The 27,548-nt window shown below is 46.6% G+C and overlaps 1 protein-coding gene across 35 annotated transcripts in view; it reads left to right on the plus strand.

The window, feature by feature from the left end:
• Positions 1–27,548, plus strand: part of KCNMA1 (potassium calcium-activated channel subfamily M alpha 1) — a 717,583-nt gene that overhangs the window by 480,893 nt on the left and 209,142 nt on the right. For all 35 annotated transcript variants that reach the window (XM_032839333.1, XM_032839342.1, XM_032839358.1 and 32 more), the window contains exons 7-9: positions 9,220–9,295; positions 11,389–11,559; positions 13,141–13,232. In XM_032839333.1, coding sequence (XP_032695224.1) covers positions 9,220–9,295; positions 11,389–11,559; positions 13,141–13,232 — 339 coding nt within the window. The remainder of the gene's footprint in view (positions 1–9,219; positions 9,296–11,388; positions 11,560–13,140; positions 13,233–27,548) is intronic.

Genomic DNA, 27,548 nt, shown 5'->3' on the forward strand with positions numbered 1-27,548 from the left:
CTTCCTGTTATCCAAGGTAAAAAGCAAACGAGCGTCTACCGCAATAGAAGTCCTCTCTAGTGGGTCCCCACCGCCTTGCACTTATATTACCCTGGGGTGAGCGTTTATTGATGTTCCATTTAATAGTATGTAGAATGCCTAAAATAGAGTGAATAGTGTTACTTTTTGTATTTCTTCTGAGTGACAGTAACCTTTTTTGGTTCCTTCTCCTTTTTTATGGGTCTTGGGGGCAATGGGCTCTACTCCTGAAATTAGGAGCATGGATAAGCTAGTGACCCTCCATGCTTACCTATGTCACAACTGCCCTGCTAAACTATATTTTTTAGGGTAGAACCGGTGTGTACCCAGGGCCACGCGCAGGAAATGTACTTAAGAGACACTTGTTTTTTCTGGTGGGGAAGGTGCTACGTGGAGTTAACCACATTCTCGAACATGCTGTAATGCCCCTCGTTGTGTGTACACCATAAATTCGGGGGCTTTTAATTCTCTGACACCAGTGTTTTAAGAATGTGCCGTGACTCCAAGGAATAACGTGGAAAGAAAACTGTGTTCTCGTTTTTCTTGCATTCCGTATGGATTGTTTTTGGACTTGGGAAGACTGTAAGGCAGGGGAATAAAATAACTTTCCCTGGACTTTTGTGAAGAGACCCATCAACTTCCCATTCCTTGGAGAAGATTCCTCTCCTTTAGGGGCAGGAACTAGCACCGACATCCCGACCTATAACCCCACAGTTAGGCTGTTTCATTCTCCCAGAGCACAGGGGAGAGAGCCGAAGCAGCCAGCTAGGGTTGGGGGTATAGCGGTCTTAGGGAGGAGTCCCAGAGTGACAGGCTGCTGGGGGTCTGCTCTCTGGGGGTCCAAACAGCCTTTCCCCAGCACCCTACTTCCCACTAGTTCAACTCTTTCTATGGTAGAGGGGGTTTTGAGCATAACCCCACAACCTGGACTGTGTCGGTTCCTGTTGCGTGTGTGGGTGACTGAGTTAATTCAACAAGCCTGAATTGAGCGTCCATTTGTACCAGCAGCCAGGCGGGGGCCAGGGTAGCGTCCTGCTCTCAGACAGTACAAGGGGAGGGAGACCCAGCAAGACCTGTGGTGGGTTGGTGCTGGGACACAAGTATATCAGGGTGGGGGGGTGTGTGGCGGTGCAGTACAGAGGAGAGGAATGACATCAGTGTGGGGTGGTCAAGGCTCTTCTTAAGGAAAAGGGATTGTCTTAGGTGAGCTTCTGAGTGTTATCCAAGTAGGGCTGGGCTTGGGCAGGTGAGGGCCAGAAACCTCCAATCACTGAAGTGACAAAAGCACACAGGTGAGAGGAATGGCTCCTTGGGGGCTCTTTGAGTAATCTTGCGCTCTTGGATACTCGGGGCTTTGTGCCAGGAAAACAAAGATGACATTAGGAAGGCAGGTGAGGGCCAGGTCCCAGGCCCCCAAGGAAACTTGACTTAATTGTAAGGACTTAAAATAAAACTTAAAAAGTTCTTAATTGTAAGAAATGTGACTTAATTGTAGAGGCTTTAGACCAACTCTGTGAGCCCATTCTCTCTTTGGATGCCTGGCTAATCTCAGCTTCTTCCCTCTGTGGACCCCTGAGCCCAGATCCTGGAGGCTCTGATGCTGAGAAGAGGAAGCCTTGGTTTTTATAGGGCTTTGGACTCAGAGCTTATTTCCTGGTGACTCCTCTGTACTCTGCTATGTTCACGGTGACCTTTCAGGAGCGTGGGTACAGCCCTGGAATCGCCTTTAGGGGGATTTTGTCTGGCTTTCTTGGGTGGCCCCCCCCCGCACCGATCTGTGGCATTAGGTAGGGATAGAGACGTTGCAAATGTGATTTGAAATAATGGCTTGAAATTGCAGTTTCATTTTCTGTCCTTTGGCTGCCTTGCTTGGCAAAGAGCTGGAAGAAACAGAGCAAAGAAGTATATGAGGGAGAGAGAGAGAACTAACTGGGCAGCAAAGGAAACCAGAGTGAACAGGATGACAGAGAAAACACAGATGAAAGCAACAAGTCACAGTGATGGGACAGCATCAGGGCCATTCTTTAAACTGCCAGCTAATGGGGCGGCGGTGGGGTGTAGTGGCTACCTTGCTCCATGTCTGGAAAATGGCCTATTGAAGGGAACAGAGTTCCCTCCATGTCATTGCCCAAGTTTTTGGCGGTGCATCAGTGGCCCTGCACCCTGGCAAGCAGACTCACCGAGGAGAGGGCGTGTAATTATTCTGCACCAGAGCAAAATAAGGAGCTCGGTTTTAAAGGCTGTCATTCCACATCTCATTTGATGTGTATATGTTGATGATGAAAACATGGGTCATCCAACAATTTGTTTCAAATGACAATGGCCTTACTAATTATTAAAGTAGACCGTGCTCGGGCCGCCTGGGTGGCTCAGTCGGTTAAACATCCAACTCTTGATTTCAGCTCAGATCATGATCTCAGGGTTGTGAGATTGAGCCCTGTGGGAATGACCCCGTCCCCAGGCTCTACACTGGGTGGGGACCCTGCTTGGGACCCCCCCTCCCCGCCCCCTGTCCCTCCCCCTCCTGTGCTCTCTGATAAGATATAGAAAAGCATAAAGGATAAAGTGTAACTTCCCCATCCCCACCTGTGGTTGAGACAAACATTACGAGCATTCTCCCATGTCACTTTTATTTCCCTCAGACTATTCTATGGTGCGTGTGCACCGTCGTTGACCTAACCCACACGTTTTGGGGGGGGCATTTGGAGAACTAAAATGGTACTACAAATATGACCTTGGAAACGGCTCCAAGGTTAAGTTCTTTAAAAAGAGTGTTCATTATGGAGATGGGTTCATTATGGAGGGGTTGTCCAGGTGGAGGCCATACCGTGAAGGCTCCTGGGCTTCTCAGATTTAACTCGGACAGTGAGAGGGGACCACTGAAGGGTTTAAGTAGGACAGGAATGTGGTCAGACTTACGTTTTAGAAAGATCGACTAGTCCATCAATTGTATGATGGGTTTGAGGCATCTAAAACTGGAGACCATTAGTCTCAGTGGGGCAGTTTTCCAGGCACGTGGTAGCAGGAAATGGCCCTGAGCAGTGCAGGTCGGGGTGGAGAGCGGGAAGAGGGGTGGAGAGGTATGTAAGGGACAGAATGGACGGAACTTGATTTTGCTTGTAGTTCAGCCCAGTCATCTCAGTGTGGTCTCATGAGTTGACTTCTCAGGGGTGGATACCTTGCATCTGTCCAGCAGAGGCAACAATAAAACAAAATAAAGCCACTGACACCTGGCTGTGCACTCAGCCACAAAGGAGGAAAATAGTGGACAAGCCGAGCAGGGACAGATTTGCCCTGTTTTGTAGAAAGTGAATGACATTTTTCAGTGTTAACCAAAACATGTCTTCATAAATACAGTGAGGGCAAAGATGGTGCACGCTACCTCTGGGTTTGTAGCTATGCTTTCAGAAAGAGACAGACTTTCTCTCTTCCAGCATGTGCGTGGTCCTGGAAAGATCTCCGATCTGCAGGAACAGAAAGATATCTGTGCCTGCCCTTGGAGCATTCGCTCTGGATAGAGTGTTCATGTAAATTTTTCTAATGACTATTGAGAACTCATGAGTTGGGGACCCAGAAATGATAACAGACAACATGAAAATGATTTTCTTTTTTCTTTTTTTAAAATTTAATTTAATTTTTTTCAGTGTTCCAAAATTCATTGTTTATGGACCGCACCCAGTGCTCCATGCAGTACGTGCCCTCCTTAATACCCACCACCAGGCTCACCCAACGCACTACGGCCCTCCCCTCCAAAACCCTCAGTTTGTTTCTCAGAATCCACAGTCTCTCATGGTTTGTCTCTCCCTCCGATTTTCCCCAACTCACTTCTCCTTTAGATGAGTTAAGTTTTCATGATAAGGTCCGAGTCCATTCCTCCCTCAAGGCAAGAGAAAGGGGCTTAAATGTGAATGGTTCCAATATTCTAACTATTCTAACCACTGGGAAGTTCGTGTTTGGATCAGACCCGTGACCTTGGTCACAAACCTATGCCTATTTCCAGTGACCCTTTTGCCATACAGAAAACACAAACTTAACCCTGCTACCCTCTCCCTCTTCCCAAGGAGTCTGTGCGACCTGGTAAGGTTCAAATTTCAGAGTATAGAGAAAGTCCACTAAGAATTAATCTTGCGTCCTTTTCACAGGGCTTTTAGATGATTGGTTGCATAGTTTAATTTGGAAAGCAAATTCCTGATGCTAGCCATCTGTAATGATGTTAATGCCATAAAAATAATCAGATTTCAGTGTTGAATATGGACTCTTTCCGCGACAATGATGAACTGTTCTACGCACAGCAAGAATTCCCTGAAGCACTATTAATAGCATTATGACAATCATTTAGAAATTAATAATCATCGTATTTAGGTTGTTTTTCCAAAGCACCAAGAGGCTCGAAGCCTACAATAGTTTTAATATCTCAAGAGGGCTCCGCATGGTGATTGGGCAAGCGCTGCTTTGTTTGGGTTCCAAGGATCTGGGAGTGTGCAAGCGAACCAGCTTGGTATTTAATTATCCTTTCGGAAAACGAACAAAACGGATTTTCCTTGACGTACAATGGGGTCACATCTGGATGAACCCACTGTAAGTCGGAAATACCCCAAGTCAAAGATGCATTTGTTACACCTGACGTCTGGAACATTGTAGCTTAGCCTAACCTACCTTAAATGTGCTCAGAGCACTTAAATTGGTCCACACCTGGGCCAAACCATCTAACTCAAACCCTCTTTCATAATCAACTGCTGACTATGTCACGTAACTTACTGAATATTGTACCAGAAGTGAAAACCAGTGGTTGTGTGTCGGTTGTGTGCTCCGGTGATCACGTGGCTGACTGGGGGCTGCAGCTCACTGCTACTGCCCGGGGTCACAAGAGAAATCATGCTGCCTATCGCTAGTCTGGGAAAAGACCAAAATTCAAAACACAAAAATCTCGTGTCTCTGAAGGCATGTGGCTTTCACACTGAGAATGGTATAAGTTGAATGCTTGTGAAGTCGGGGACCATATGTACATGCTTCTCTGAGATGCCAGCTACCTTTTCCTCATCTGCTTCTCCCTCTCCCGTGTTAGCTCACACCTTGGAGGACTCACAAAGTAGAGGAGTGTGCCAGAGTTTGCCTTCCCACTGAGAAACTAGTTGATGTTCCAGCTGCAACAATGAATGAAGTTCACTGGCTATCAGAGTTTCTGCTTCTGATGGCTCGTTTGATGGATGCCTTAGATCCATACATTTTATTTCTACTCTGACAGTCTCTGGGTGGGAGAGGTGGGGGCTTGTCCTTCGAGAGCGAGAATGCTCTGAAAGTCCAGTGAGTGGGCCTCTGGGGTTGACAGGCTGCTCTAGGGAACAGAAAGGCAAGAATTCTGGTATCTCTCTGCTCTCAGGAGAGGCTGAAATAGAAGATTTTAAACATTATTTTGGTGAGTTGGTGATTTCCATTCACAGCTTCAGAAACTACCTAGAGATGGTTGCATGACCCATGGTAGCATCTGGGAAGAGAGACAAAGGCCAGGATTTAGCAGATCTGTGCTTGCCCTTGTAAATGCCAGTTCCATCCAGAACCTGCAGAGCCATGGAACTAAGCATCCTGCTGAGCACAGTTGGTGGTGGTAGAGGATCCACCCTCTTTTCTTAGGTGGAAATGGTCCCGGACCTACTTTACAGACCAGATCAATTGTTAGATTCTCTGAGAACAATTTGGATTTTACCCCTCCTGTCGTGAGCAGATTGCTTTAATTGTGAGGGACAGACTCTACTTTGAAACAGCCTTGATAATGACAGGGATTCAAGACAGAATTAGACATGTCTAGATCCAGGGGTTCAAAGTTTCCCATCAGGATTCTGCTTTTCTCTTTATCCCTTCCAGGTCACGTTCTCAGGCAGGCTTTCTCCAGGGCAGATGGCCTTCCAGAGCCCCAGACTTATACTTTTTTTGCACCTGAATCTCAGAAGGAGTCAGATTCTTTCTCTCCCACTCCATTCCTTAAAAATGCTTCCAATAAGCCCTACTTCATAACCATTTAGAGCCGAGAGTTCCTCCATCGGCCTGTGTGGTTCAGGCCACCCAGGTAGGAGAAGTGGGAGTCTTTGAGTGACACCTGCCCAGGTCAGAGGCTGAGGACAGGGCTGTCCTTGAGGAAGGGATGTGGGAAACCCAAGAGCAATAGACACAGAATCCTGTGTGGCGTCTCCCAATTATTGCGTTGGGATTATATTATAGGGTTTGGGTCAGACAGGGCTGGTTCGAATATTAATCCCACCGCCTACCAACCGTGTCTTCTCCGGCAAGCTGCTTAAGTATACCAAGCCTCAGTTTCCTTATTTGGTTAGCAGGAACAGTGATAGTACCTGCATCAAAAGGTAGAATGGTAAAAATCTGAGCAGAATGAAGAACTCAACACAATGCCTAGCACATATAATAGGGACTCAATAAATATTGGCAATTTTTATAGGCAACTCTTATGATCTGGCAACTGTCAAGATGACTAAGAATGATGGAGTGGACATTTTTATTGTTTTTCTGTTTTTGAACCAGAAGGAAGTCATTCCACACATTTCAAAAGATCAGTAACAAACACATTTTTTAAAAATATTTGGCTCTATTTTCCTGGAGTTGTCAGAACCAACTCTAGAAAAAACGAAGACCATGGGCTGCTCTGCTCAATTCTGTGAAGAAAAGACGATTGAAGAAAAAGGCAAGCTGGGCTCTAGCCTCGTCCCCTGTTCTGGAACTGATCATCTGACCTCCACTGAGGGACTCCTCCTTCAACCCCCGGGCTACCCTAGACCGCAGCCCCCTCCTGCCTTCCTCCACACAGTGACCCCAGGATAGATATAGTTACCAGAATTTTTCTTTTCCGTTCTTTTTTTGTGAGGTTCAAGAGTTTCATCAATATGTCTAAGAGAGTCTCTCTCCTCCTTGGGGCAGCTCTTTCTGAGCTTTTCCTATCCTGTTCATGGGGCACAGGGACAGACCAGGGAAGACTCTGATGGACACCAGTCTATGACTCTGTAGGCCAGGGGCCAAGAGGACTTTGTAGTGCCCAAGAGGGTGCACTCTGGTCAGAGTGCCCTGGCTCACATTCCAACTCACTACTTTCTGTGTGGGTGACATCACAGAGTCATCATGAACAGTAGAGGAGGGAATACACTGGAAGTACTTAGAATGGAGAGCAGTGTGAACCATTGCCGTTTATTACTGTTACTATGTCCTTTAAACTCTTGGGATTTAAATCATTGGTTCCACATGAGAAAGAGGTAGGAGAGGGCAGAGAACAATCAGTCAAGAATGATGGGCAGAACCACCCGGGGGTGGCATTCCGCCGCTACAGAGAGACTAAAAGAGGTAGAGAATAGAGTTTGTTTCCGCAAGATACAGCCAGGAACACAAGAGACAGACAGCAATCAAAAACAACATTACAAAAGTTGTGTTCGGACAATGGGGTTGATTACCAGTGAGTGGCCAGAAGTAAGAGCCAGGAGGAGTCCCTTCGTATCCTAGCTGCAGGGACGACTTTAACAAGGACGTGGGGATTGAATCAGGCTCCGAAGAAAGGGAAATGTTTGCAAAGATAGGAAGGAACATCTTGGGTAGTAGAATAAATAGACGGAGGCCGCACGTTTGGCTGTGATGGAGGTTTCAAGAGTTGATGTTGAAAAGGTAGAGGGTGAACCCAAAACTTCAGCAGGTGTTGAGGAGGGAAGGAGTTTGGAAACAACATTTTAAGCAACAGGGAGCCTTTGGATAGGGAAGTGACCTGCCAACAACACTGTTCAAGGAGCTAGACCCCAGCGGGAGTGAACGGGGTGAAGCCAGGAGGGAAGAGTGCAGGGGGAGGGACCAGTTTACTCAGAATTTATGCGTAAAGGCCCTGCTATGTGCCAGGCACTCACGGATCCAGGCAGACAAGGCCTCTGCTTTCAGGGTGTTTAGACTTTAGTGGGTCCTCACTGATCCACTCAAGGACACTGATGGATGCTGACATTATTAGGCAGGAGGTGATACAGGAATAGGATATTCATAGAGTCTCAGATTCTCACTGCATAGATGACGTATTAATTACAAAGGGAAGTGGACTCCTTTTGGTAGCAAGATTTCACGTTCCCACCTTAATCAACTGACTGGACCTAGTGTAATTGAGTTGAGATTTTCTGATGTGATTCCAATCAGATATTCTTAACAGATGCATTTAAATGGGATCCACTCATGAGGGAACAATCAGACAAATCCAGAATATGGGAATTCTATAAGATAGCTGACCTGAGTGCACTGAAGATTAAATGTCCTGGGAAACCAACGAAAAGGTTAGGGGGGCAGGTGAAAGGAGAAGAAAGCAGGGGTTGGAAAACTATATAGTCCCAGGGCTAATCCAGCCCATTGCCTGTTTTTGTAAATAAAACTTTATTGGAATGCAGACACATCCTTCTCTTACTGACTTCTACGCTATAGCAGCAAAGTAGGATAGCTGCCACAGCGACTCTGTGACCGGCAAAGCCTAGAAGATTTACTGTCTGTCCCTTTATAGAAAACGTTTCCTGACCCCTGGAATAAAGAAAGCAACATAATAACGAAATGCAATTCCTGAATCTCGACTGGTTCTTGTATCAGGATAAAAAAAATGAAAATATCACTAAACAATTTCAGGGCAACTGGAGAATTCTAAAGAAAGAGTGTATTTTAGATGACATTCCTGAATTCACATGAATTTTCTTGGGCATGACAACTGTAGAGTGTGTTGCATGGTGTCCTCAGGAGTTAAATGCAGAAGTATTTAAGGGTTACATCATGATATCTACATTGTATTTGTAAATGATACAGCCAAAAAAAAAAAAAAAGAATAGAAAAAGAGAAAAAAAAGAATATAAGCAAAATGTCCAAAATATTAATTGCTCACTCTAGAAGAAGGGCATGTAAGTGTTTATTTTACTGTTCTTTCCATATTTCTGTAGACATAAAAATTTTCAAAATAAAATTTAATTAAAGAAAAATTAAACCCATTTTTATGGCCCAGATATCATTTTTCTATAGGCTCTGTTCCTACCCACCAATGCAGGATCTTCCAGGACCTTCCTTTATGATGGAGGAAATACTGGGGACTAGAGGTGGGCGACCTGTCCTTTAAAGATTGCTGTCACTCTGGAAGGCAGCGCGGACATGGTCTTCTCTTGTAACTTGGGGATTTTGCTTGTTGTCTCTTTTGCACAGTAATTCCATCAAGCTGGTGAATCTGCTCTCCATATTTATCAGCACATGGCTAACAGCAGCGGGGTTCATCCATTTGGTAAGTATCCCTAACGAGGCTTCAGCTCTGGCTTTTCTGCAGTAAGTCCGTCCCTGCGTCATTTTTTGACTTAAACTTTTTCTCTCTGAAGGAAACTTCAGCCTCGCCGCAGAATGTAGGAGCAGGAGAAGCAACTGCGCCATTGTCTGGGTTTCCAACCCTTTTCCCCTAAACTAGTTCCAAATGGTGAATGATGTTCGCTTCATTAACCTGAGTTTTTCAGTTCACTGGTTTGGTGGGTTTTTCACCCTGTCTGCAGTAACCCCAGGAAGCCACAAGATGGCAGTGCGTCCTCAGCCAACACTTGAAAAGGTCTTCGCGACAAGGTTGGGCGTTTGACCCACATCTCTTAATAAACAACAAATTCAGATCCCTCAATTTCTCTCCGCTTCCCCCTTACAAAAAGCCACCTCTGATTCTTTTGCCTGATTACTTGTCAAGTTGTTTTGTATCTCCAAAATGTTAATTCTTCTAAATTAATGACTCTTTGAAAGGCTTCCATTATTAAGTCAAGTTATTCGCACTTCCTCAAGGAAGACCTTTATTCCTGCTTTTAGGGACCACAGCTTTTGTTGGAAGCGTGTTTTGCACAAGCGCAAACTATTAAAACTGGAAGGAGCCTTATCTCACTCTGAAGCTTTGAGTAAATGTGCCTTCCCTTTACTAAGCCTCTAGCTGTGTTAGGGGGAGGAAGGTGCCTTTAGTCACCTCCCATCATCGGGATTTATGTAATTATCATGGGAGGCGGGCCTGGAATGGAAGCTGGGGCTCTCCTTCAGTCACTAGATCTGAGGGCTCCCCGCCCACCCTTTTATGCTGATGGAATTCTGGCCTGAAATCACTCTTAGTAGGTAATACCCTCATCACCGTACTTGGTTCAGTAGTCCGGTGAGGTGAGCTCACCATACATTTTGGGAAGTAGCTTCTGCTCCACCAGGAAAGCTCCACGAATATGGCATGTTGAGCTCAAGAAGTGATGTGTGAAAGAGGCTAGGTTTGTTTTGGAAACTTTCTGCCGAGGAAGAACCAGAGGCTTGGTGGATTGGGGACTGGGGGCTGGCTGCCCACACGGGCCATGCCGGTGGGTCATAGGCACTGCCCATGTGGTGTACGGCAGGGCTGGGATCCCGGGAAGACCTGGAGATCCAGTCGCATCTCTCCCTCTCTCCTGAGAGTAGTAGCTCGAGTGTCTCTCCTGCCTCCCTCACAGCTTTGTTGGTGGATCAAACTGATGGAAAGGTAAGGTGTTATGTGAAGGTGCATGTGCTGCACCCCTGGGGACAAAGGGCTCCCAATTCATGCACTCTCCCTTGAGCATAAGTATTGCCTCTGGCTGATTCGCCAACCGCAGAGTTGAGTTGTTGCTACAGAGATCAGAAACTGTATGCTGCACAAAGCTGAAAATATTTACTATCTGGTCCTTTACAGACAAAGCTTGCTGACCCTCAGTCTGAGGGGTTGCGCAAAAGCAAATTGTTCTCAAGAGCTTGACTTTCGTGTGCTCAGGGAAATTCTTGCCCTCTGCGGGGTAGAGCCATCCCTGACATTCTGCAAAGCCAGGAGAGCAGAGTCAGACTCCGAGAGATGCTGATGGGGGTTCAGGTGTAAGGTCTGAATGAGCAAAGCCCACCAGGCATCGCCTTGGTCAAAATGATGAAAAGAGGAGGCCCTGGTGGGAGAGTCTCGAATTTCCTCGGGAGCGCATGAGCCAGGCCCTCAGAGACTGAACAGGAACTCACAGAGAAAGGTCAGGGCAGGGCTCTCTGGCTCTTTCCTTGAAGGTAATGCTGTAAAACGTGGCCGGCGGCAATGCCTTCAGACTCCGCTGGCTTCAGATCTTCAACAATGAGAAGAAAACTGGAGTAGGGATTTTTTATCTCTGCTCTTTCCCCTTCTCTGCCCCATCAGCCTGGAAGACAGGTGTGTGTTACCACCCCACTTTCTCCGTGACCTGTGCAGAGGTTCCGAGTCATTGCTGTAGAGCTCACCCGGGGCCACAGACACCTGGTGCTGAGGCCGCTAGAGGTTTTGGTTTCCTGGTATATCCTATGCACACAATGTCATCTTTTCTCTTCCCTGTCCCCTTGCTTTAGGTGGAGAATTCAGGGGACCCATGGGAAAATTTCCAGAACAACCAGGCTCTCACATACTGGGAATGTGTCTACTTACTCATGGTCACCATGTCCACTGTTGGCTATGGGGACGTTTACGCAAAAACCACGCTCGGACGCCTTTTCATGGTCTTCTTCATCCTCGGGGGACTGGTAAAAACTGTTTATTACGATGTCGATTTTTATGGTCATTGATATTTTCTACGATCCGTTTCTTTAAAGCTTTGTATTTTAGATTCTGTGTTTCCGCATTACCAGCAAGTGATCGCCTTAGCTTTACCCCCAGGCTAAGTAAACCCAAACGCAATGGTGACTTTCCTGCGTGTTCCTTAGGTATGTTAGACTCATTTCCCAGAGACCCAGGCACCCTGCCCTTGCCGGGGTCAGCCTTTTCACCGGGAGGAAACCTAATGGTCTTCCAGAAAGGGATGCTCACTTATTAAGTGAGAGTGTCTGTCCCTTGGTAACGTTATTCAGCAGCTGATTCTCAGGGAGGACAGCTGCTGTCCCCGACCCAGTCCACGCTGTGGACACTCTTTAGACAGTTTGCGGTTTCAAGAGCTCCCCCACACCCTTCATGATCCTCCCCTAACTTCCAACAAACACTGTGGCTGGGGCCTGCCCTGAAGAGTAGGGTCCCTGCGGAGGACAGGAAGCCTAGGGGTTTCCTGCAGGGGGACATCCTTGCGTGACCCCTGTGTGGTTTCCTAAGCAGCCGACCAGCTCCACGATGCAGCGACCCGTGGGGTGTCCCACCACCCCCACATCAGAAAGTTTCGCTGTTTGCTTTTCTGGCCTTTGCAGGTCATAACGGTCGGTTGTGATGTAATGTTCAAGGGGGATTTCTGGCAACACGTTGGTTGCTGTGTTTTGTCTTTCAAGGTAGCCCATTTGGAAGTTGAGATTTTTGCCGCGTATGTGGAGATTAGAATCCTCCCTCGCACACGGCTTCCACATGTGTACACCGCACATGCATTTATAGGATGCATATCTGGCTCTCTGCTCTGTATGCATACAGCACATATACATTTACAGAATGTATATGAATGTACATGTGCGTGTGTCCACTGGCGCAAGCATTTCCTCCGCGCCGGGGCGGTCCCTGCAGGTCACCAGACCCACCGATCCAGCCACAAGCACAATGTTTGTTGGACAAAACATGGCAGATTTGTGTTTCTCCTTGCTATTCTGTCCTCCCATGTGATTTCCTATATTTACCTTTTGTGCTTTTGGATGATTTTTTTTTTTAAACGGAAAAAGTGTATGTATTATTTTAATCTTCTTTTGGTGTTTACTGTCTTTCGTCCCTCAAAAAGGCATTGATTCTCCTGTGAATTTTAACTAGAAAGGTCTTCTCCTGCCCTTGTGTGTATGTGTGTGTGAGTGTGTGATTTCACCAGCATGCATCCCTTGTGCTGATTTCCTTTCAGCAAGAAACCTTGAATGTCAGTTTCTTTATTCCTGTCTCCCTTGCATTTATCCTGACTGTGATTTTTTTTTTTTTTTTTCTGGGTAGTTGTCCAGGTTGGCTAATGTTTGTTTTGTCCTGTATATTTTCAGGAGTTTGCTCTTTTTGTGCTTTTATTTTTATAATCCACTTTATTAGTATATACCTTTGCAGTCTTAACCCTTTTGTGTTTTCGGATCTTAGAGCCCCCTCCCCTTCTGAAAAGGTCACCCCCTTTCTTTGGCCTGTCTTTTCAGTCTCTCTTCTGTCTCCTGTCTTCTCCTCAGGCCATGTTTGCCAGCTACGTCCCTGAAATCATAGAATTAATAGGAAACCGCAAGAAATACGGGGGCTCCTATAGTGCGGTTAGTGGAAGAAAGTAAGTATGCCAAGAGGTTTTGCTGCCTCCGCTGTGGTAGAATCCTCTCTGCATGCCATTTTTTTTTTTTTTTTGGCTCTTTTTTCTTTGTTTCATGCATGTAGGCAATGTTTGCCCGCTACGTGCCCGAAATTGCTGCTCTCATCCTGAATCGGAATAAATTCGGCGGGACTTTTAACAAACATGGAGGCAGAAAGTAAGTCAGTTGCATCAGAAGAGATGGGGTTGAGTGACTTTCCAGAGCCCCTCTGGCGGTGACACAGGAATCCTGCTCTCCCCTCCCCTCCTCCAGAAGCTTCTGTGAGGGAAGGGCCATATTCTGTGTGGGCTGTGATGTCGGAATTACCCCAGGAAGCTGTCCCCCGTGGACCGCCTACCCAGATGTGTGCCCGTTCACGACTTTCTTCCCTACCTGTCGATCCAAGACACATACTGCATTTCTCCTGGAAGGGGTTCCTAGATGACGGGGCCTGTATTTTCTGTTCTAAGCCCTCCCCAGGAAGCTGAGCTTGTTCATTCTTCCCATCGACAGGCTCAGGGACTACATTCTGGTCCCCCAGGTGAATGTGATGCCATCCTTGGAGTTTCGTTTGTTTGTTTTTGATTTTTGTGACACAGTAACATGGGATTGTCCTCCAGCAGGGAGGCCTTAGGGGGGGCAGGGTCAAGGTCACCTGGCCTACCGTCAAGGCATTGTAGCAGCCAGGAAACTGATTCTCTTCAGCCAGGAGGCACTGAGCTTGTCCTCAGAGGGACTATTACGTTGTTGAGATTCCTCAGGGCAAGACACATTCTATCTGTGGTATGTTGGAGCATGGGTCCTATTCCCAATGAGGCTTTCTTTGGGCTTCCTGTACCTCAGCACTTTCTTCTTGGGGACTGGCTCACTTTGTGGTCCAGTCATTCCACCGATCTCTGAATCACTGCAATCCTTCATCACCAACCAGAAGCCTGACTCCTCTGTCAACAGCGGGGCCTCAGCCTCTCTGTCCCCGGCCAGAGCGCCAGGCAGGGCTGGTGGCACCCATTCTTTACTTCACTTTTTTTTTTTTTTTTAAACTTTTTCTTGGGTCCTGAGCTTTGTTGTTGTTGTTTTTGTTCAAACTTCCACAGAGTAAGAGGCACACTTGAGGGTTAACGCACAGCTCAAGGGGTGTGTCCCTGCGTGCATGCTCAGTAACTACCATCCAGATCAAGATGGGAGGATTCTCATCTCTCAGTCCTACAGTGTTTTCAGTCCTATAAGCTCTGATCGCAGAACAGGGTCTCCCCCCTCGGACACCTTTTCAGATGAACTCTTTTTGTTTTGTTTTTTAAGAGAAAATAAAACCATAGCACTGCCCTTCCCCCCTCACCTCCTCCCAGCCTGACCGTCCTGTTGGAGGGAGCACATCTCATCTCTTGTGGGTGATCCCAGAGCCTCCTGAGCTCAGGTGTCCAGTCCTTCGTACAGAAAATGAGGAGGTGGGGAAAAAAAACAACAACAAAAAACAAACCCAAAACTCATTTTCTTGAACTACCCACAGGACACCAGTTTCCTTTCAAAGGAACAAAGGACAGTGGGCGAGAGGAGGCCAGTTGGCGTCTCTTCCGTGGAGGCAACACATTCCTCCACCTTCCCTCTAATGGAGCCCTCCTCTTCCTATTACCTTAACAGCCCTGGATGAGATGAGAACCAAGCTGTTCTGATTTTTGGGCCATTGGTTGGATCCAAAAGGCCAGATAAGTCCAGAGATTCCCATCGGTCATTTATTCCATTGCCAAGAGGAAAACAGCTCCTCTGCCCATTTCGCCTCTAAGGTGTGAACAGGTCGCCATAAAGCAGAAGGCGTTCTGAGGAACTGGGCTCTCTTTATGGCCTCCCACCCCACTAGCTCTAAGCCAGCAATTCCTTATCACGGCCCCCGAGGAAGCCCATAAAGTCAATTGCCCCGACATGTACATGGACCATATTTCTTGACTCTCACCCCGGGTACAATGTTTTTCTCTTAATAGTTTTACTGGTCCAGTGTGGGTGGGCTGGGTGACTGGTGGCTTTTGTTAGTGGGCGTCCCAGAGGGGGCCTCAGAGCAGCGGCCTCCCACCCGCCCCTGCTCTGATCTGGTCATCTTTCTCGCTTTGGCACTTCCACTCAAACCCCTGAGTGCTGATGACTTCAGATCACAGACTTCCCGTGGCTTTTGTTCTGTCTGTCTCCGTCATCTTTTATCACGACCTTTTAGCCTGGTTTTTTTTCTCTTTCGCTTTCTCTCTTCTCCCTTTATGAAAATACACACTTTGCTTTTAATGTGCTCTTTGGGTCTCCGATGTCCCCCGACCCTGAGGACAGAGAGTAGGTCCTGTCATCAACGCCGGGACCGTTCGTTTTACTTTACACATTGTTTCCTGGTTCAAAAGCTAATTACTAAGTAGTTTAAAGAAGCCCTTTGGTCACTTAGATCTTTCATCAGAAAATATAAGCTTGGGAAAGGAACGGTAATAAAGGGCCATTAGCACCCTTTGTTTGATGTTGTTTTTCAGTCAGTAGAACAAGATTGATGAAATGTTATGTTTGGCCAAAATTTGAGTTTTCATTTGGAATTCAGTGTTGAGAGAATGGGCTGTCAGAATCAATAAGTTTTCTTTTGCTTGGGATATGGGCATGTGGTAGTAATTAGCAATATAAGGTCTTTAGTTGAGCAAGCAAGCATGGACTCTGGCAGTAAACATAATGAGAAACTACAGTTGTTCTATTTCTAACGTCAGAAAGTTTCCAGATAAAATTAAATGCATTTGCAAAAGGAAAGCAGCTAAACTTTGTTGAAAGATAGAGTTCAGACTCTTAAAATAGCATGCTTTGCCCCATGTTTTTGTGTATGCAAAAATCTACGCACTAGATGTATGGACGCACGGACGTATACTCTTCTCCCCAGGGTTTCATCAAATGAATGCCCAGAATGTAATTAAAACATATACACAGTAGAGGGGATTGCGTGTGCGTATTTTACGTAGGAATAACCTCTCAAACAATGCATTAACTTGTCAAAGAATTTAAGGGAACTTGTGACCCAAAGCTACAGACATGTACAACTTTGAAATCTAAAGATGGATTTAGAGGGGGGAAAAAAAAAACCCAAAAACCAGAAAACCAAAAACACAAAAAATTAGAGAAGTTTAAGGTTTTGTTTATGCAACACCCAATTTCAGGATATTGGAGAACATGGAGATTTTTGTTGATGCCTCATTTTCGGTTTTCATCTGTGTGTTGGGCATAACATAAACAGCCCACATCGCATCCCCAGGACATCTTCACCATCAACATGGGATCAAGGGCCCGAGTGGCTTTTCCCAACACTCGTATCGATGTTCCTCACTTGACCTCCTGCAGGACCTCCAGAGCTAGTGGTAGATGTGGGGACATGTGCACATGTGAGCATCCACTGTTCTCTACTTTATCTTATTACGATGTGTCAGGGGTCCTAAGAATAGGAATTGGGTGTCAGTAATCAGGGGTTCAAAGTGTGGCCTATGCGGGCAGTCTCTGTGGGCTGGAGGTCTTGGGGACAAATGGCCTCTTGGGTTGAGAGCCCAGATCTTATTCAGAAGGGTAGCCCACCTGCAGCCCAGCCTGCATCCCCCCGGGGGGCACATTGCTCCTTCTCCTTCCCTCCATGTAAAATCAAAGCTGCTCAGAGGTGGGGGAGCAGGAGGGTGAGGCTCCCATGGCCTTTGGGATCCCAGTTTGCTCTTCTTCCTCCCATAGCCCCTTGCCATTTCCCCCAGAGATTTCCTCTCTGTGTGTGACTCAGCCACTCCTGCTTAGTTTATGAGAACTGACAAGATCATGGTCCGAGGTCACATGGCCAAGGGCCATGGAAAATAATCAGCCACAGAGAGGAATCCATCTGCTGTTAGAGGTGGCCAGGCCGGAGAGCCATCCAGACCTTGTTTTTCCCATGATGGGCTTCTGGGGCCCCAAACTGAGGCAGTCCTTGGTCAGGTGTTTGGGAGAAGGGAGAATGAGGTGTGTTTGGATTATTCTACTGGTTTCTGGTAGCCAAAGGCTGAGAAGATACAGAGAGAGGAAAATGAATAATAGAGGACAAGATGAAGGCAAAAGGGGGCCAGGAAAGCGAATGAGGTCTACTTGAAGGAAGGGTCTCCTGGCTCATGGAGAGTCTGGGCCCCCCTTCTGGTTGGGGGAATAATTGTCACAGACTAATATGGCTTTAGTTCCAATATAGGAAAGCTGTCCGTGGAACTTATATGCTATGGCTTCCCTCAGAACTTTTCTTTATGTAGACAGAGGAATGCCACATACTTGCAGATGAAAAGGGAATCACTATGACCCAAAGACTTGAGACTGCCTTCTCAGACAGTAGTAATACCTACCAACTTGCATATTTCTTAATCCTCATAGCAACCACATAAAGAAAGCATTACCATCTCCCTTTGCAGTGGGTGAGGAAATTAAGGAACAGAGAGGTTATGAGACTTGCCTGACATTACGCAGCAAATAAAGGATAGATTTGGGATTTGAACCCAGGGGCAGTCTGCTTCATGGGGTTGTGCTGCCTCTAGTGATCATCTCCTGACACGTCTTTCTGTTCTGAACCCCATGGTCCTGTGGTTGTATGTTTTCCTCCACCCCTGCCCATGGGTGGGGCCACAACACAGTGCACATGATGGAGAAGAAGAGAAATGCCTGAGTATCACTATGGGCCTCTCTCTTCCTTATGCTCGCCTATTGCTTCTAAAGGTCCTGCCCCCCGCCCCCCAAGGTCAAGGACCAAAGGTAGAGAGGGGACAAAACCATTTCTTCCTTGATTTTTCCCATTTGGTGAGACTAGAAATGTATGTATCTCTTGTACGTTTGTAACGACTAAGGGCTCTCAAGAATGGATGGAGGGATCATTGACCAAAATGAGATTTGTGCCTTATTTGTGGGTCTCGACATTTTCAGCCCCTCTCTGGGGAGTTCATTCCCTAGGTTACCAGCCATGGCAGACTGTAGTGATCTGCCAGATGTGTACACCTCCCTCCCCGCCACCCCAGGCAGAACCTGTCTGAGTGGCATCTTGAGAAGAATGTTCCCAGCCCTGGCAGACATATCCACCTGTTCCACTAGGTTCCGTGACTCATCTGGGGGCGGTTTCTTCACTGTCAGTGAGACTTAGAGTAGCAAGAGCCCCTCCTGGACAGTCCTGTGTTAGGTGCACTCTCTGGGCTTGTTTCAGAGCCTTGGGTGGGAGTGGTACCTCTCTCCTTCAGGAGGCTGGGTCTTCCTGGAGGGAGTTAGGGCAGACTCTGCCTTCAACGTGAGTTGTCATCTCCGGATTGTAGGTGGGAGCCCTAAAGCCATAGAGGTTGGCAGAATTTATCATGCTTTTCCACTTAAAAATGAAAACAGATACTTTATTATGTTCTTTAATGTAGTCGTCATATTTTAAAGGGTATTCAGTAATTTAACAAGAATTTCGTGACCCAGGAAATACTGGAGCACAGTTCATTTCCTGCCTTCCTCTCTGTTCCTGTTATCATGGCTACTGGATGATTTTCAGTCCGCGGATGTTCACCGTGTACCCCCGTGCCTGGCACAATGTAGGTTGTGTTGGGTGCGAGGGGTTCGGTGGGGAGCAAGCTACCCGTGGACCTGTCCTCAGGGACGTTGCAGTCACCAGGAGGTTACAGGCAATGTGCGAGGCTATGAATGACAAAATCACCAAGTACAAATTTTAATGCCTGTGGCAAAAAATGAAAACAAAAAAGACTAAAATTCTGTTATAGAGACAAACACGGATGAGTTACCCTGAAGAAGTCCTGGGAGGTGACATTTCAGAGGAGGGCCGGGTATAGCCTGTTCCCTGGCTGCTGACCCCCACTTCTGGTACTCCTAAGCCGAGGAGAGCCAACACCCTAGTTTTAAAATTCATATTACATGAACCCCTCTTACAACCATCCATCTTTGGTTCTACCTTCATGGGACTAAGTCTTAAAATCATATTTTCCTCTCACACTCTACTTTGCCTGTATAGTCGTCTCCACTGACTTACTGAGAGAGGGCAGTCTTCCCTGGTTCCTTATTATTGGGTTCTTATTTAATTCTGTGCCTCTTCTCAGATCAGAAATTGTTTCCTCCTCTCTCTGTGTGTATCTTTTGTTCCTTTCTGAGACCACTTTCTATTCCCTACTGCCTGGCTGTCTTGAAGTCCCACTCCATTCTCTCAACCACACTCAAGCTTTGCCCACTGTGGTTCGAGACCACTTTTTGTTTTTTAAAGGATTGGCACCTTAGAGGAGCTACTGTGCCAGAACAGACATTGCAGTGGATCCTTTAACAACACGGGCTTCAAGTGCGTGGGTCCATGTACATGCGGACTGTTTGGGAGAAATACAGTACAGTAAATGTGTTTTCTCTTCCTTAGGATTTTCTTAGTAACATTTTCTTTTCTCTAGCTTACTTTATTATAAGAACGCAGTCTGTAATAAATGTCACATACGAAATAGGTGTCAGGTGACTATGTTCTTGGTAAGGCTTCTGGGTCAGTAGTAGGCTATTAAGAGTTGAGCTCTGGAGGGAGTCAAAAATTACATGTAGATTTTTGACCACACGAGGGTCGGTGCCCCCATTTGTTCAAAGGTCAACGGTATTTCTTTACAAAGACTCACTTCATCTACACCGGAGTCTATGCCCTCCCCGGGAGAGCTAGCGTGAGTCCTGCCTTCATCACCATCATCCCACATGTAATTATTGTGTGCTCGCTACACACAAGCACTGGGGATAAATGTAGTCACACCCATAGAGATTTCCAAATATGCCACAGCACTCTTGAGCTATACATTATTTGGCCACCAAAGTGGTTGGGGAGTTCAAACTCAGAGCTTACATAAGCTTCCCCTCTTCGTTCCCAGAGGTGACCGTCTTCCTACAATCACATTTCCATCTGGACTTTTTCTGATAAGGGCTGACTCTAACACTTGGGAATAGGATGTGGGGTTAATTCGTGTGGTGTTGCCTTGGGCCCGGTACCATACGCCTTTCCTTTCCTTTCCCCTCTACACACAGCGTGGGCAGTACTCCCTCTCCCTTCTGCGCAGCTTGATGTGGTCCGTGGGGGTCTACTCCTATGGGGGCTGTTTCCGATAGGATGCCATTCATGATTTCTAGATCACAGACATCACTCTGGTTGAAATGTCACAGAGGCTTTGCTTTTCACACAAACCTCTATCCCTTGACAAGCAAGCCGTTCAGCCCTCTCCTTGCGTGGCCCACGTGATGCGCAGCCTGAACTCCCAGCAATGTTTTCAGATTCCTCGATTTTAAAAGCCATAAATTAGCAAGTCATCAACATATCACCAGGAAGGATCATCTGGTAGCCATTCTAGTCAGAAGGAAACACAGGCCCCAATAACTGATCTTCACAAAGATACGAAGAACTGTAGACAGACAGATACAGTAAATAGGAAGACAAACAGATAATTCAAGTTGACAGACCATCTTGGACTGATTAGACATTCTGCTTTGATTAGCACTAAACTTCTGGGGGAGGAAAAAAGAATTGAGATTGCCCTAATACTTTGGGAAAATGACCCCTTGACTACTTCTGAAATTCAGAACCGAGGGGGCAGATACCCAAAGCAAGTGTCATTAGATGCTGTGTCGTATAATGTAATATGCTAGGTATTCCCTTCTGATGCGAGGGGTCTTGGTGGGTGTGGAGGTGGGTGCTTCTCTCTTTGCATCTGCTTTGGATTCTTGCAAGCCACATCTTTAGTCCCTTTCAAACTTGAAGCTCTATTTAAAGAGACCGGGATGCATATTAAATCAATTTCGTGATAATACTAATGGAATGAAGGCTTGTCCCCCCCTCCCCTCCTCTACTTTCCTGCTGTCTCTCTTCCCTTCCACACACTTATCAAAATGTTCCAGCTATTGTTCTGAAAACAAGAATAGAAATGTAGGTGGGAGATGAACTGTGTACCTAGAAAAAATAAAAAGTCATATTCAAACCTAGACTTTTGCTCTCAGATAGTCTTTCTTCTACTTAAAAAAAAAAAAAAAAAAAGAATTCCAAATATGACTTTGCTAATTATAATCCCTGAAGAGACTTTCTGCTCAATCTCACGTTTGATTGGGTGAATCCTCTCTGGGTAGGTTCCAAATCTAGAGAAGAAACACGACCATTCGAGAGCGCGTTGCACTGCATTTTCTGCCTTCCTGCTATGTCGTGCATCGTGATAGAAGTCTTTCCAGAGCTGTGCACCATGGTTCCTAGTAGACTTGGGGTTTGTCCCACTGATGCTGCCATCATGCACCAGGAAACTTTCTAACTGTCCAAGCCCATTGTCTCTTTCTATTAAAAGAACTTCAGAAGCTGTTGCAGTGTGAGGCTTATGGAAACCTGATTCTGTGTCTCTCAGGGTTCAAACTCCCACATCTAGTGTGAGTGTTGCGTAACAATGACCTGCTCCCACTCCAGAACCATGGGGACAGCTCCAGATATGGGTACCGATTTTCAGTAAAGGCAATCTTATCTCCCCTCTGTGTGCCTTAATTAGGGGACAGGGAGGCCATTCAGAGACAGGTTCATGGCCATCTCTGAGAGAGGTTTTGTGACCTTAACTACAGACCTCAAAGGCAAATGCCAGCTGGGCTGTAGAACAGATTTAGGAAAGTTCCCATCCCAGCATGTTTACTCAGCTTACAAGTATTCGAGCCCCTGCTGTGTCCCAGTCACTGTGCTAAGTGCTGTGGTTAAAGGATGCTCAAGAACACGTGATTATGCCTTCCTGGAGCTTACCTGAGACTTTGACCCATCAGAACCATCCAAGCTTCTAAACAGAAGCTTGATGATGTAGGAGCATCATTCCAGTGAAATGCTTTTTTGGCAGGAATCTTCTTCAGTGAAATCATGAAGGCTGCAGACATTTTAGAGGGAGTGCTTCTAACAGCAGTTGATAATTCATATTGTTAAAATGTACCCATTACAGTAGTTTGGGGCAAAGATAGCAGGGGGACTTGTGCCCCACAAACCCTCCTGTGGATCTAATGGTGGACCCAGTCAAATATAGGTGCAGAGCTACTTGAGAGGGTGGGGGAGTTGCTGATCCCCCCCCCAAACCCTCTCTTTTTCATCCTCTACGGTGACCCCCGGTGGTGTGTTATGCCTCAGTGAGCCCTGGAACCTGTGGACTCCTCCCAATTCTTATGTGTATAACAGATGCTGGAGGCCAGCTAGAATGCTGGGTCTACTCAGGGTGGACTGGATAGCTAGTGGTGTGGGCTGACTGGGGCCACACCCTTGAGTACGGCTGGGGAACAGGGCCACGATGTGTCAACTTGATTGTCTTTATGGGAAAGTAGTCCCAACAAGATTGCTCTAGGGCCATGGTGCATGATTTACCAGGGATGTTGGCAGGGAGGTGGGGCTGGCGTTTTACATCAAAACTAATATACCTCCCCTCCACAAGGGCCAAAGAACGAACCATTTCTTTGCTCGAACTTGTTTTCCCTCTATTCCACGTTTATCCCCGAAGGGTGTGGTTCACCTTTGCCCTAGTCTTGTCTTGTCAGGGTCCCTTGTGTTCAGAAGCAGCGCCTCCCAGTGGAGACAGGCAAATCTACTTTGATCTACATAGAAGAGAGCGCTGTTCAGGGCCCTGATTTCTCTCTAAGAGCAGAGCACCATCTAGGATTGGAAGAATCAGGTCAAAGGAAGACTGACTTACCTGAAAATGGCCAGAGGCCACCAAGCCTGCAGTAATGGGATGAATAAAACATGGAAGGGCAAGGGTGTTGGGGAGAGACACCGTGTTATTTGTGAGAGCCGGGCAGGTGTGGAATTGCCTACTTCAGATGGCTGTATAAGTCGTCTTCCAAGAAGGAAGAAGAGAAGGAGGAGAGAGAAAGAAACCAAACACCACCAGCCTACTGAGTCCTTGTGAAAATTAAGTGGCTCTTCCAGTGGGGGGCTCCTTGGTTATAGGCAACAGAAATGGATTCTTGTTCACTTAAGCAAAAAAGGCATTTTCTTAGAAGGTTAGAGTACCTTACGGAATTCAGAGGAAAGCTGATGAGCAAAGATTTCAGAAAGGACGTGTTTGAGCCAGGCAAGCAGAAACTCAGGGACGGTCATGACAGGGTTTTGCCAGCAGGATGGATCCCACTGGGACTTAGGGTCAGTCCATGCAAGACTGAGAAGTATTTATAGGCCTAGCTCAGGCAGGGCACCTTGATTCAAGGTCCCAAGGCTGTATCTGATTAGAGAGGACTGGTTCCCCAAATTAAAAGTGAGGTACCACTGACAGAATAGAAGGTACCTGCTGGACAGGTCAGTATAACCAGTGTGTCCTGCACTGCGGTTGTCAGAATTTATTGATTTATTTTTAAAAATTTATTTATTTTAGAGCGAGAGACTTTGGGTGAGCGGTAGAGGGAGAGAGTCTCACATAGACTCTGCGCTGAGCCCTGAAGCCTGATGTGGGGCTCAATCTCATGACCCCGAGATCACAACCTGAGTTGAAAGCAAGAGTTAGATGCTTAACCAACTGCGCCACCCAGGTGCCCCTCACAATTTATTTTTAAGACTTGGACCGAAGCTCCTTTGTAGCAATAAACTACGAAAGAGGTGTGGTCATCCCTGTGTGTGATCTGATTATGGAGATCTAATCGTGATGTCGGATTGGGGAGGCATAGATGCAGACCCCTCTGGCGTGGGTTAGGTCCTGACCATCTGTGTATGGGAAGAGGCACACGCTTTGTGCAGAAAGTTCTGGTCTGGTCAGGACATCTCCCTATTCACTGAGGGAGCTTCCAGGAGTCTGTCCCATGACCTTGGGGCTCTGTTTTACAGAGGTCCCTTTGCCGCACTGTTGGGAACAATTTGCTCAGCCTTCTGCCCCTGTTTAGGGAAACAGCAAAACAGCCTGTCTCTTCCACAATAGCTCTATTGACAGCTGGATGAGATGATTACTTTATTCTCTTCCTCACTAGGAGAGAGAAGGCATTTCCTCTCTTTGTAATTAGCAAAGTACTAGCTGTGGCCCTGGGTAGGAGATTTTCTTATCTCTAAACCTCCTTGGGCTTTTCGTTTGCTGGTTTTGTTTTTTTCCATCTGTGTTAACCGAAAATGGCTACAGGCAGGGTTTGACATTGTGGCCTTGAGACACATTCCCAGTTGTTTTGTTTTTATTTTTGTCCTCCTTACGTGGACTATTCTTGCACAAGTTAGCAGAACCTGGTTAGTAGATCTGAGGTGGCGGAAGCAGCCAGTGATCTGACAGGCTCGAGATTAGCTGTTATGTTTCTTCTACACTTGCGGTGGCAGAGGGTGGCCAAGACAAGCACACCTTACCAACCAGCCTCTTGGTCAGTAGATAGTTCCAGAAAGCCCAGCAAGCTTTGAGGTTCCTGAGCCAGGTCTCAAGGTAGGGTGGAAGGATGGGAGCCACACAGCTTGGGGCTAGTGTTTGTTGGCCAAAGGTGAACTCCCCTACGTGGAAGTCTGTTCCTGTGGGACAGGCTCTCCATACAGGAGGAAGTGGGAAGGCGGGAGGTGGGTAAGCTTCCTTCCTTTTGGACAGTGGGGTCCTGCACCTCAGGGGAAAGCCTCGGTAACCGTCACCCTGAAGGACACAACCCAAACCAGGGCAGGCTGTGTGACAAAATAGCCAGAGAAAGCACCACTGGTGACAATGGAACGTCAAGGCCAGAATCTGCCAAAACCTCAGCTTGAATGAGAGTGTCTTGGAGAAATAGTTGTGTGGACACTGAATGGTTCAAATTCAACCTTAGAGGGACAACGTGGAGTACTGACCACTGTGTGATTTGATTTGTAGGCCTCTCACCACCCGTACCCTGCTTTCTGTATGATAAAATGCTGCTGAATTCCCTTGACAAGTCCTTCTTAAAATTCATTCCCATCAAGCTGGTGGCTACCAATGGTGGCGGGGGGAATGGGGGGGTAGGGAAAGAGCATGATTAGAAGTCTCAGCAGAAAGACAGAAGAGATTCTAGCATATGTATTTGATATAAATATTATAGTTTTACAGAGACATCTAGATCAATATATGCCACGTTTCATCTGCCTCTCTGACAAAGTGAGCACAATGTATTCAGGGAAAGCTGTATAGGATTTTCAATTTACTCTGTGTGATTTATTGTGACAGGATAGCTATGGGTTTTTTAAGTTCTTTATACTTGTTCCAGTAAAAATGGATATAGTATCTTTAAAAATAAACAGCCCAGAGCTGTGCATTTTACATTGTCTTCCTAGAATGAGGCTCTTGCTAAAGAGAGATCTGAGACCTCCCTGCCCCATGGGGGGAACCTGATGCAGTCAGATTTGCCTCAGTCCTGCTCTTTGGCTGTTTCGAGGGGGTAGGAATGGCGGGGAAGGTGAGCAGGGAACTGAATTAGGAAGTACTGCAGACGTCTAGACAAGATACGCTGGTAGCACGAACTAGAAGGGGAAGAAAGCTGGAACTCTGGTGGGGGGAATCCATCAGTGTCTGTGGGTACAGCCCACTCTGTCTGGGCCCTTTGTTTTGTAGTGACTGGTCCCAGTCTCCTGATTCCCAGCTCAGGCTCCTTTCAGCAGCATCAGCCCTCCTTCTCTCTAGGAGGCATTAAAGCGAGGAGGTAGTGCGGCTCTTGCTCTGCCCCTCATCGTGTACTGAAACTCTGTACCTCAGTTTCCACATTAAAATAATAGTGGAGGTACTAGACTAAACATTCCCGAAGGGCCATTCTGATACTAAGATGATGTGAGTCTGTGGAGTGGGGCCCATCCCTGTCACAGTTCCCTTTTTCAAGGTTACTGGCTCTAAGCAACACTTTTAGTTCTCATTCAGCTCAACTCAACTTCAGTGGGTCTCTGGAGGCTTCATTCACTGGAGCCTTCACGAGTTTGCCCCCCACCACCCCGGCATCCTTCTCTTATGCCTTGTGACCTAGGTCACCTCGCCGAAGTTGTCCATTCTGAAAGGCGCCAGTGGAACTGTGTTCTGAAACATGTCCCAACTCAACTGGGGCATCCTGGCTTCCCTCCACCATCTCTAGGAAAGGAAGTAGACTGATGGAGGAGAATGCATGGGATTTCATTCTGAAGGTGGAGATGCTTTATGATGGGAGAGGCACATCCATATTCATTTAGTGAAGATGTACCCATGAAACAAGCACTTGGTAGTTTGATAAACCCTAATACAGTGGCTAATAGTCAAGCGTTATCCATATTGTGGTTGTTGCACTCAACCACTGATGCCATGTTTGCTTCGTGACACATGAGTGTTTCCCACCCCTAATTCGGTCCAGCCGTGTTTACAGATCCCTGCCCCCAAACCAGGCGTCCTTGCTTACACTGGATGACCAACCCCAAGACACAAAATGCCATCTGCTACTATTCTAGCATTTCAGACACTTCTTCATGCATCGGAGAGGAATCCTTTAATCCAGCCATTAACATTAGTTTATCCCAAGAAAGATTTGTTTAGAGAACTCGACAAAATTTTAAAAACAAAGAAGTCCCGTTAGATCAGAAATGGTTATTGATTTAAGTTTGTTGGCCGTCTTCACAAACCACGTGACCAGGCCCTGTATAAACCCATCATTAAGAATGCCAATAGTTTAAAGAAGTTCAAATCTAGAGCCACATTGGGAATAGCATTAGTTACCATCCTAGTATAACTTTCCTAAATATTCTCCATCGTAAATGGATCGTTTATCTTCAGGATCCTTGGGCTGGTGAGGCAGTCCTGGGCTGGACATAGTATATGATGTCTAAGATGGATATCTGCATCACCTTGCCATCCCTTGGCTTGCCAAATTATGTGGCTTCAGTGTAAAAGAAACCTGATTTAGAGTTTCTGCCATTGTTTAGCCTTTGTTGCCTTGAGCATGTGCAGCCAACATCGAGTGATCCTGTAACAGGAGGATGTTTTAAGTGAGAATCATCTCTTTCCATACCATTTCCCAGGCTAAGCCTCTCTCCTGGCCCAGTGAGAATCTCTTCAGCTTCCCCTCCAATCTGTGATGAGGAGGACATGCTGCAGGCCCAGCCCTGCCCGCCGTCAAGGAGCAGAAGCTGAAATACTCCAGCCTCTGCTCTCAGCACCCATCACTTTCATCCCAGTGAGCCTTAGAGCCAGAGACCTGGGTCACATCCTGGGCAAGTCACTTTCTTGCTGTGGGATGTCAGGCATGCGACTTAAGGAAATTGAGGTTAAGAGAAGTTATCTGCAAAGATGCAGGTTGTAGAAACTAGGGTTGTTTGAGGATCAGATGGGATTTGAGGGGCCCTAGAGAACTTTACATTGGTTACCTACTGATTTATAGATATC

This window comes from Lontra canadensis, unplaced genomic scaffold (assembly GCF_010015895.1).
Source record: "Lontra canadensis isolate GAN:19392208 unplaced genomic scaffold, GSC_riverotter_1.0 scaffold3, whole genome shotgun sequence".
NCBI lineage: Eukaryota > Metazoa > Chordata > Mammalia > Carnivora > Mustelidae > Lontra > Lontra canadensis.